At 41.4% G+C, this 12,194-nt stretch overlaps 1 protein-coding gene across 1 annotated transcript; it reads right to left on the reverse strand.

The window, feature by feature from the left end:
* Positions 1 to 642: 642 nt before the first annotated feature.
* rdh8a (retinol dehydrogenase 8a) lies at positions 643 to 9,207 on the reverse strand. Its single transcript, XM_080446347.1, has 6 exons — positions 8,818 to 9,207; positions 6,216 to 6,377; positions 3,030 to 3,209; positions 2,224 to 2,317; positions 1,723 to 1,906; positions 643 to 1,531 (listed from the first exon to the last, which is right to left on the reverse strand). The coding sequence occupies exons 1-6, from the start codon at positions 9,035 to 9,037 to the stop codon at positions 1,304 to 1,306; spliced, it is 1,068 nt and encodes a 355-aa protein (XP_080302473.1). The 5' UTR covers positions 9,038 to 9,207; the 3' UTR covers positions 643 to 1,303.
* Positions 9,208 to 12,194: the final 2,987 nt, after the last annotated feature.

Below are 12,194 nucleotides of genomic sequence, written 5' to 3' on the forward strand. Positions count from 1 at the left end.
TGTATAGCCCAGTGGTCACGAGTGTAAATAACTAAGTACATTTACTCAAGTACTGTACTTAAGTAAAACTTTGAGGTATTCTCCCGTCCCCCAATTTTCAGTACTTTTAGGCCCTACTTCTACTCAATTATCTCAGAGGCAAATATTGTACTTTTGACTCCACTACAATTATTTAAAAACTAGTTACTAGTTGCTTTGTAGATTTTGATTATTATTAAGATTTTTATACATTTGAAAACTTGTGAAATGGGACATTCTGCAATTTCTGCATAATGAGTACTTTCTACTTTGTAGTATTGATACTTTTTTTTTCAAGTAAAACATTTGAGTACTTTTTTCCACCACTGGTATAGCCTGCTATGCATTCTTCCGGTGGGGGTCGATTCTCTGTTTACACATTAAAGCGTGGGAAATAAAATTAATCTAAATCTAAAAACAAATCTAAATTTGCCGGGCCAGGTAGCCTATTATTACTGGTACATCAGTTCTGCCTGTGTTGCATACCACTGAGTGTAGGTTGTATTAATCCAAAAAGATACATTTCGTCAAGCAATACTTAAAGACAACACATATCTCTCAGAGAAAACCAGATTGTTTTGCTTTATTTCTACATTTCTTTTTTTAAATGAGACATATATCCTAGTACCTCATAAACATTTAAGAACCACAAACATTCAATTTAACAAATGATGCAGAAATATGATTCAACAGCAGATATGACCATGAGAACAATGCTAAGTTTACATGAAATCAAGAGCACAGCACAATTAAGGCCGCTATATTCTTATTTGACTATGTCATATTATGTTCACCTCCTGCAAAGCCTGAGTGTTTAGTTCAGTATCCGCTGTGCTATTCTGGTTTGTTAATGATCCCGTTTTTCTTTGTAACTGAGTTTTCTTTTGTGCTTTGTTTTCTGTCCACAGGACTCATAATTTTCTCTGTGCATTGTCTCTGTAAAGACAAAGACACATTTAACCACTTACATTCGTCTACACCCATATAAGTATGACTGAGGCAAGCCCTCAGCTCTATTATAATTTGTATGTGTTTGTGTGCGTGCATGTGTATGTTTTGCATGAGGTCAGTCAGTCAGTATACAACATGTCTATGACAAATTTGTGCAATTGTGCATGTTGTGTGGAAGAGCTTATCATGGTAGCGTCTCTGAACTTCGAGGCCCCCCCGGCCTCTGTGACACCAGCTCTAGTCCTGGTTTAGCTCACAACCCCAGCCACAGGATTTTGGAGTGCAGGCAGGTGGGAGAGTCGAAACTGGGGACCCCCTCCCTGCCCCTCCACCCTCAGTTGGGGGAGATGGTGCGTCTGCGCAGGCAGCTACATGTCAGGCACTTGAGGATGCTCATGGTGATGTGCATGAGAGGACCAAAGTTGAAGAGCAGGTTATAGAACGTGTTGACCGACAGGCCGCCTGTCTCGTCAGCGTACTTTAAGGCCACGATGGGAGTGTACAGGCTGTTGGTTAGGTTTCTAAAGCGAGGGCTGCTTGATTCAATAACCTTCTTCGTGCACTAGAGGAATGACAAGAACAAAAAACAAAACAAAAACAAACATGAATGTATTTTTCAGATTGATGTGTGAATCTTTTATGGAATTTTAATGAGATCTGCTAATTACATATGAAAATACTGATTGGGCAGACTTAAGCACAATTTATACGTTGTCGTAGGACCAAGTGTGAGTTCGGAATGTGTTCACTCACCTTGGCTATGTCCTCTGGTGTTTGACCCAAGGCTTCAAAAATATCTATGGAGGATGGCAGGTAAACGTCTTTAAAATAGCGAACTGTATCTGCGTCTGCGCCCGGATACTCCATCTTAGCCACATCTGCCATCATCTTGGTCTCAAACTCAGTATGCACTGGACCAGGTTCAATCATAGACATCCTATAGGGAGAGTGAGAGTATAGTAAGGCCTATATGTTTAGCCTGGTGAACCATCCCGGTCACGTGTCGTGTATTCACATTATATAAAAGTGGAAGAACGAATCAGTGTCTGTCAATCATAGGGCCCTGAGTGCAGACTCTGATTGGCTCTTCCACTTTTTGGTTTCTGCAAAACACCCACCCAGCGCTTGGGGCCAGACCAGTCTGCAGGAAACACATTATAATGTGAATTCACGCAACCGGAATGGTTTAGGAACCACATGACTGGCTAAAAGGGCAAGAGAATGGTGTGATGGAAGAGATGAGGAACAATGTACCGAATGTTAAACTTCATCAGTTGTACAGCCATGCTTTCACAGAATCCCTCCATGGCAAACTTAGAGGCAGTGTAGACGTCATTGAACACGACACCTATACCCAGAACACAGAGAGCAACATGGATGTCACAGCCCTATCTTATCAAATAAGGCATTGGTAGTTAGCATTACTAGTAGAAGTAAACAGGTATTTTATGAAGTTTCATAAGTTAAAAATGTGACAAAGAGGAAATTTAAGGGACAATACTAGCCTTTTTAAATGTGGGTTCTTTGTAATGAGGATTGCATTCCTCAAAGCCTTAGCCTATATGTTACTGAAGTCTGAGGCCCCTTAAGATATATCTTAAACACCTAATCACACAAAACTTTGCACATTTCGAAATGTAGGTCTATTCTGAGTTCTAACATAATCTATAAGTAAGTCACATATACTGTATGCATGTACACACATGGGGCTGGGGGGGATTAGCCTATGGCACAATGGACCTATATTACAAAATCTAAGTGAGACTTTAGAATAACATGTTGATGAAGTGTGGTATGTTTTGTGTGATTTCCAGGTGTTTAAGATATATATATATATATTTTAAAAGAGTTTCGAGGAATGCAATTCTATCAGAAAGGCTGACGTACTCTTTTTGTGAATTATTGGCAAGCAACAAGAAATTAAAATGCAATACTGCCCCGTTATCAAAGCTAAACCTGATCTGTTATTGTGTGGTGCTGTAGGCACCACAACATACATTGTTACTGTCCTCCACCACCACCATGCTCTGTCCTGCCTCATTCCTGTTCCCATTTCAAACCTTGAAGGCCCATGACGCTGCTCATGACCACGATATGTCCGGCACGCCTCTTCTTCATGTCCGGCATAATCTCCTTGATCATGCGCACCACACCAAAGAAGTTTGTCTCAAACACCCTCTTCATCTCATCTATGCTGATGCTCTCCACAGGCCCCAGCAAGCCAACTCCAGCATTGTTGACTGACCACACACACACGCACACGCACACGCACACGCACACGCACACGCACACGCACACGCACACGCACACACACACACACACACACACACACACACACACACAGAGAGAGAGAAATGTGAAATGTGAAATGTGAAACCTATTGTTGAATTGCAGTTGTTGCAATAAGTCTCTTTGCTTATGAATGGTAAAGCCGATCATACAATGTCAGAGTTCAATTGGTTTTCCGAGATTATGTAAAAGATTTTCAAATGCCTTTGCTAATGGCATTAGATGCTGCTGCCACCAGGTGTCAGTATATGACCAACGCCAAGAGAGAGTTGTGATGTAACCAAAGCTCCGGTCTGTGGCAAACAAAACGTTTAGCTCTTGTGTAATTACATAGGGGGGGAAAGAGAGTTAGGATGGAGGGGGAAGGGGGGGGGGCAGTAGGTACCAGGATGTCTATGAATAGAAACGTTATCCAGATTTTACCAGAGGGTAAAATACAAGTTGAAACAATGGTCATCTCTTCATTGGGTATCAGGACTAGGTAATATACTGAAAATGGGCTTTCTCTTTCCATCTCTTATTCTCACTTAAATCTTTATCACATGCAGACGGAGCTGCTTTTAAAATACCACAACCAGACACAACAGAAAGGCCATAGTCATTCAAAGCCAGACAATAGGCAAACTAAGCAAGTTTAGTTCTGCAATGTTCCACTCACAATGTAAATCTGTGGGTAGAAATGTCATCCAAATTTGAGAAAAATACAAGCTGAAACAATGGCCATCCGTTCATTTGGTACATATAGTGAAAGCTGCCTTTTGTTGTCTGTCCCCTAAATCCCTGTCACAAGCAAATACTGTACGTGCAAACATGCTTTTATACCCCCCATACATGCACACACACACATGCATACAAACACGAGACACAGAGACACAGAGAAGAACATTTCTGTACACAGAAGGTAGGTCAATTCAATTGACATGCTAATTAAATTAAATCACTGACTTCACTGTGTTTCTGTCCTTATTAGCTACTAGATTGGTGCCCTTTGGGCACCGCCCTACTTGGGGACCACATAAGTCGGGAACAATCCAGGTCGGGAAAGATGCTAGTTGGGAATGCCCATTTCTGTATCTGTCTGTCCATTTTAAGCCCATATATGGGGTTCCCTGTAAGGCATGCCCAAATATGGAGTCCAGGCCAGTCTATGATGTCGTTACTATGACGTCATATTGTTATTATATCAGGCTTCTGCATATATTGGGAGTCATTTTATAGGATTTGTGTATAGACCGAATCATCGTGACTTCACCGCAAGCTAAAATGTATTTCACGGTAGATAATGCCAGCAGCGTCGCATTGGACCAGTATTATTCATTAACCTTAATTTCTGGAAGAACAGGACACTTGTGATATTGTAGGAAATATATTAATCTACGAAGTGCTTCTAGCGGCTATATGGCTCTCTATGTAACTTCCTCTTAATTTAAAAGTTAAATGAACACTCTGGATTTTGCAGAGGGCACAGTACAGTTCACACCAACTATAAAGAAAAATACAATGGTGAACAATATATTGATAGTTATCGTTATAGTTACCGGTATAGTGCTCAGTGTGAATGGCCCTTTACGGGTTCATTTGGTTTGCAGAAAATAGACGGTCTACAAACTCATCAAACTCAATGCGTTGTGAGCTTGTAGGTCAGGTATTTTGGACAAATCTTTGCCCCAAATAGGGACGCTAGGGTTCATATGGTTTGATTGATTGATTGATTGATTGATTGATTGATTGATTGATTGATTGATTGATTGAATGCTTTATTAACAGTTTGCAAAAAAAAAGTACAGATACAGTTATACAATAATGCTAAAAGGATAACACAAAAAGCCCTGAGGGCTTGCTTCCATTGTGGTCCTATGTATTCAATTAATCAAGACATCAATCAATCATCAATATAGGAGCAGTAAAGAATCGATATATTTACAGAAAAACAGTGGGGGGTAAAGTTTACTTGACTGTGGCAGCCTTTTCTCTCATATGTTGATCAGCTGACTATGCCTCTTAATGTTTGATAGATATTGCATCGTAAACTTGGTCATATGATGTTGGAAGTCTTGTGCTGTGATGAACCTGACTTGTATGTGTTCTTTTGTAGCTTTGGTTGTCTTGTGTCTGTTTCGTTTAATTTTGACTCTGCTTTTACTTTGTATCTATTGTGAATTATGTGATTTTGTCTTACTATTTGTTTTTTATTTCCCTTTTGACTTGTCTTAATCTGTGTTATACTTTTCTGTCTTTATTGTCCTTTTTGATATTTTTTTGAAGGAGGGTAGGGACATAATAACAGAATGAATTCATCCCCATGTTTGTTCCGAATCTGGGGGAAATGGGATCAGTGGAGCTCGCTCTGGTGTTGTGCCCGTGGGCGTTTATCACTTTTTTGAAGTAGTTAGACAGGTACATGGGCGCTGGTCCCTTGAGTATCTTGAAAACCAGGCCCATTGAAAGTTGCTGTACTCTGTCCTCTACCCTGAACCACCCCACCCTACGATAATGAGCAGGGGTTAGGTGGTGTGAGGTGACGGTCTAGTAGTGGTCTGACTAGTTTGTTTTGAGAGGTCTGTAGTTTTGATTTTAGTGCCTTTGAGGTGCTAGAGTACCATGAGGTGCATGTAGTCAAAATGACATTGGATGAGTGCTCCAGCTAGTGTCCTCAGTGCATTACAAGTTACAACCTAACGAGGAGATCCTGCCCAAAAATGTCATTCTTTGGTTGACTTTCTTGATTACTTTTGTTGCCATTTTATCACAGGAAAGGTTGTTATCTAAAATACAACCTAGATAGGGTAATCTCTTCTTTCCTTGTGATAACATTGTCACCCACTCTGATCGTAAAGCCTGTGGCCTTACTTACTGAGGTTAATGGATTCCGTTTTACCTAGGTGTAATGATAGTTTGTTTGTTAAATCAACTAATTTAAGGGCAGACATTAAACGTGAGCTGTGGGTCACACTCACTAAGGATATCAATGTGACGGTCCTTCACACTGCTGATGCACTTCTTCACTGACTCGTCACTGCACACGTCCAGGGGCAACAGTGTGAGCGTCTTCTCATACGTGTCACCTGCTGCCTCCACTAGCTTGTCCTTCTTCTTCAGGTCCCGCATGGTGGCGATTACTGGCAGAGAGAGAAAGAGAGAGAGAGAAAGAAAGAGAGACAGACATAGGAGTACACAGACACATAGTAAGAAAACCAGCTCATTGGCCTTGTGGTTAGTTAGAGTGCCCACCCTGAGACTGGGAGGTTGGGGTTCAAGCGCTGTTCAAGTCATACCAAAGACTGGAAATATGGTACCCAATGCCTCCCTGCTTGGCCCTCAGCATCTGGGGGTAAGTCCCTTTGACATGCTAGCGTCTGGTCCAGGGGGTGTACTTGTACGTCGAGCTGCCTCACGATAAGGAACAGCTCCTGACCAATCTGGGCCATATGGCACAGGAACTGTTGTCTACAAGTCTACTTCCTTACAGTAAAACAGTATTTGATTGACTGCATCTGCATGTCTGGTGTAGTGAATAGTAACTTTAACACATCTTAACCAACCTGACTCACTGATGATTAAGGAAACAGGGAGATGAGTTGCACTGAATCTATGATGCATCAGCACTTCACATGCACAAACGCACGTATGCAAGCAAGCACACACATCTTTGACCGTGCCGGTCAATTTGTAGTACATAAGTGAACCTTGTACGCTTGGAAACATTAACCTCCATACAGGGAGAAAACATAACCTCAGCTGCAAGTTTTTATCAGCACGTTGTTGACAAGAAGACACTATTCCTTCCACGTTAACAGGGTTAGGTTGTCTGCACACTGTGCTAATTTGTCTTATCTAATGGAGGCCAGAGGTAGAGGGTTATTACATGCTGGCTATCAGTGGTGTAAACAACTACACTATAAACTCCAGAGTGTTACGTTAACTCTGAGAGTCGGTGTAACCAACCAACCAAGTGTAACCAAATGGACCTGTGAAGCTCATTTTGGTTACATTTGCACACTCTCAGAGTTACAGGATAACAATGAGGATTTTTATTTTGTAGTTAATCAGACATTACCCTGTGTCCACCTGTTGTCCTTATCAGTTGAATCCACTTCCAACTGGTTCTTTTCATAACATAGGGCACAAAACAATCTAGAGACTGCTTTAAGAGAGATTAGACGTGGTATGTGTCTCACAACTTGTTCTATCAAGCTGGTGCAATCAAATGAACTATAGTGCTATGCATTAATAAGATCTTAATGATTAGAGAACAGGCTGTCCATGAAGCATCAAGGAGATTTATGTACTGGGAGAGACTTGAACAAGAGGTCCATTGTTCTCCTTCCTGCAGGAATTATTCTTGGGCAGCTTAAACATTCTTGAATGAACCACATTGCCTTGCATGTGCTGTTTTTTTTTTGGTTTCTCTGAAGTTGGCACACGATGCACTGACTGCTAATTATTACTCTGGACAATGGCACTATTTAATCAGTATTTTTCTTTTTAATTTCTCCACGAAGTGGTCGAGTATAGGCTAGAGAAGATACTCTACTACTTTGTTCTGACGTTCTTTCCTAGAAACCTGGTCAGAGTTCAGTCTGTGTTATTCAACTCAAACCGCTGGGAGCAGTTAATCGCTTTTGTTGTTCGTCTATTTCACGGTAATGAATCCCCAGACCCCAGTTGCCCCAAAAGAAAGACAAAAATTAAACGTAACCCAAGACTGACATTAATGACGGGATGTCTGTGGGCTTGGAAGAGACGCACAAACGAACAATGTCACACACACTGACAGACCCGAACCCCGTTGAGCCCCGATGAAGACTTCAAACAGTCCTTCGTGCTTTTTAGAGTGAACCCTCGCTTGTACAGGTCTCAAACTTTGTGCCTCTTTCAACGCTCGCTCCAGTGAGAGAACTATAGGCGCATTAGACACGGCACTAAACCGGAGCAGCGGTCTACAATTCGGTGCGATAAAGGGCTCTTTGTGCTTGAGAAGTCACTTGAAAGAGAACTTGCAGCCTCTTTTATGATCCCCGCCTGGCAAGAAGCGGCATCCTTGCGGAGCCGTAGCCTACCCTGGAACACTGCGCTTTCACATTGAATCAAGAAAGAGTGAATCGTGGTCTCTGCACAAAAGGGTAGATTCGACAGGCTAACATTTCTATGGATGTAAAGACAAAACACACATTTGCGGTGAGCTAGACTTGCATGCATTGAAAATTGACTTTTGATATTATAGTTTAGACTTCAACCACTTAAAAAACCCCAGCATCGTATTGTGGGGAAAGCTTTAGATAAAAAAAATAGTAGATCGACAAGCTCAAAACACGAAGCACTGCATTGCGAGCTTGTCGATCGGCTATTTTCAGCGAAAGCTTCCCCCTCAATAACAGAAAACAGACAAGACACTGGTATTGAGCCCTGGGGGCCTCCAGTTACCCATAATATGGGGTTTAAGGGGTTAAAAGAAAATAGCTTGGATGAAGCACACGCCACAGAATAAAATTCTTATACCAACGAGTCCAATCAAATTAGCAAAGAAACAATTTAGGCTAGAAAAGCGTATTTATTTACCATGGTAGCGCTTCTTCTCATCTTTGGCCAGCGTGACGGCGATTCGTAACCCGATGCCGGAGGAACAACCGGTGATCAGCACAACTTTTTGTTCACTGTTCGCCATGATTCGTCCAGATTGGCCGTGAGTTTTTAGGCTGCTGGTCGGTCCTCGGCTCCGGATAGTTGCTGCTGACGGAGACCGATCACCACCGGACTTTAAAAAACTAAAGCGGATCATGCAACCACAGCAGCGGCCATGTGAGCGTATAATTCAGTCACATGTCCAATAAAATCGTTTTGGTAAAAGACGTGGCATTTCGCAAACACGGTCACCAGCAGATTTGCACCCTGATAAGTGCTGCCTGCCCTGGAAATTAAGTTAATTCCCTAGTGTGTGTCAGTGTGTGTGTATGTAGGTATGTCTGAGACGTGTGTGTGTGTGTGTGTGTGTGTGTGTGTGTGTGTGTGTGCATGTGCGCCCTCATAAGCGCACGTGTGTGTGTGTGTCAGTGTGTGTGTCAGTGTGTGTGTGTGTGTGTGTGTGTGCGTGTGCGTGTGCGTGTGTGTCTGTCTGTGCATGAGCAAATATTTGAATGACCGTATGCAAGCCAAGCAGCTTATAGGCTACACTGAACAGCAGAAGAAACAACAAATAAATAACCCAATCATACTAACTAGCTGTTAGGCTACTAGTCTACTACTTCTCTGCTGGCCTAGGCCTCTACCTGGGTAGCTACTACTATTACTACTATTACTACTATTACTACTATTACTACTATTACTACTATTACTAATATTACTACTACTACTACTACTACTACTAGGCTGCTACTACTACTACTACTACCCTACTACTACAACTAATAGGCTAATATTAATAATAATCATAATTACAAAGGATGAGGGCCTATTTAGCTCTAAAAGTAAAATAAAGACATTCTGTCCTTCAGAAGTTCTGGACCAGAACATCGGATTTGTATTTTCACAATTATTGTCAAACTTTTGAGACTCACGTAGTAGTAGCCGTGTATTGTAGCCTAATATGCTGCATTCTACTGCCATCTGGTGGTTTGTGGAGATCAGTACACCACTTAAAGGGATATTTCACTTTCAAACGTGTTTGGGGTCATTTCAACTTCTATTCAGGCTTTTGTGAGAACAGGACCCCAGACAGTTTTTAAGTTGCTTGATTCAGTATTTAGATATTTGACATTCATTTAATCAGACACGCCCCCTTCATACAAACCCATTGTAACTTAAACTCCATTTTAACCATGTAATGTTAGATTAATTGAAAACACTCGTCCTTGGTTCTGGTGACTGATATTGTCCTTCTAATGCGTGAGGGGGCTGTGTTGTTTTGTTATTTTTTAATAATGTTTTTGGAAAATGAAAATATATAATAAATAAATAAAATATAATAAATGAAAAAAGCTAATGAAAAAACATGGCCGCATTAGAAGGACAATATCAGTCACCATAACCAAGGACGGGTGTTTTCGATGAATCAATCATGGTTAATATTGAGTTTGAAGTTACTATGGGTTTGTTTGTATAGGAAGGGGGCGCGTCTGATAAAATGAATATCAAATATCTAAATACTGAATCAAGCAAGTTAAAAGCTGTCTGGGGTCCAGACAGTTTTTGAGTTCCTGACTCTGGGGTCCTCACAAAAGCCTGAGTAGACGTTAAAATGACCCCCCCAACATGTTTGAAAGTGAAATATCCCTTTAACAGTGCATGACTCATTCTGTATAGTTAAACTCACAGGCGATCTTATGACCAGTGGCAGTGCTCATAGCACTAAATGCACTTTAGATATACATTACATTACATTACAGTCATTTAGCAGACGCTTTTATCCAAAGCGACTTACAATAAGTGTATTCAACATAGGTAGGGAACGAAACTACTAATCGCCAGAAGTCATTTCCTGCACTTAAGACTTCTGGCAATTAGTAGTTTCGTTCCCGTTCCCGATATACATTTTTGGGCGGTGAAACCGCCCCTATATGTGAGGTTTGGACATTGCACCCCCCCAACCCTGCGCTGTGATTGGCCACCAGTGTACCCCCCTAACCCTGCACCGTGATTGGCCAATCACAGTCTATTCAGGACTGTGATTGGCTAGTGAAACATGACACATGTGCATAGCCCTATAAATAGGACTATGCACTTAAAAAAAAACACATTTATGTTTTTTTTTAAGTTAGGGGTGTACAATGGTTGGTCCACAATATTACTTTTCTTTAAGTGAACTTCCATCACTGTGATGACCACTGTGACCACACCGCCCACTTCACACTGGGTGTGATTTTTATATTATTTATATTATTAGTTCATTTGTAATTATTGTCTCCGCCGTAGGTGGAGAGTATGTTTTCGCTTCGTCCCGCCGTGTGTGAGCAAACATTGTTAGCCAAGCTAACATTGGTCAAGCTCCACGTGACACGTGTCAATATGTTGACACCAATGCCTTTGATTGGCTAAAGGGACGCATGACGAAATAAAATCCTATAAATAGGTGTGTCACTTCAAAAAGCCGTTTTTGTTTTTTGAAGTGAGGTAAGACAGGATCAATCAGTCTTGATTGGAACAATACCTTCCAGTCCAAATCACCCGTCCGTGCGTGTGTGTGTCCCTCTGAGAACACCTAACATTGGTCAAGCAAAGGCGCAGAAGGCCAAAGCTAAGAAAGCATACTCATCTACAACAGTAACACAGAAGAGGACTATAGAGTTGAATTGATCCCACAACAACAAGGCCGAAGTCTTAATACTGTAACAATTGGCCACCTTGATCAAATACATTATGTAGCACTAGAGAAAACTGACATAGATCAAACACACCAATCAACTGCTGAAACTGTTCAAGACAACAATGAAGATGAAGAAGACAGACAAGTATTTGAACAAACCAGTCAATTACGACCACTCCCATATGACACATTGCTTCAAGAAGAACATTCTTTAGATGCAAACACTACATATTCAGTCGCCCCTGCAGAACACCAAAAACCACGCACATTCTACCAACAGTACCTTGCACTACAAATCACCCGTCCGTGCGTGTGTGTGTTCCTTTGAGAACACCTAACATTGGTCAGTTTTACGTGACATCACAATATGTAATATAAATATATAAATAGGAGGCTGAGATCACACAATGTAACTAACTCCCATTATGCAAACTAAAGAAGCAGCAAATGAGCATCTGAAACCTGATGAAGACGCAAAGGCGCAGAAGGCCAAAGCTAAGAAACAGAGAGAAGGAATGAAATTAAGAGTATGTTTTCGCTTCGTCCTGCCGTGTGTTAGCATGGCCCCTAGCCAAGCTAACATTGGTCAAGCTCCACGTGACACGTGTCAATATGTTGACACCAATGCCTTTGATTG

This window comes from Gymnoscopelus braueri, assembly GCF_963280865.1.
Source record: "Gymnoscopelus braueri genome assembly, chromosome: 13".
Lineage (NCBI taxonomy): Eukaryota > Metazoa > Chordata > Actinopteri > Myctophiformes > Myctophidae > Gymnoscopelus > Gymnoscopelus braueri.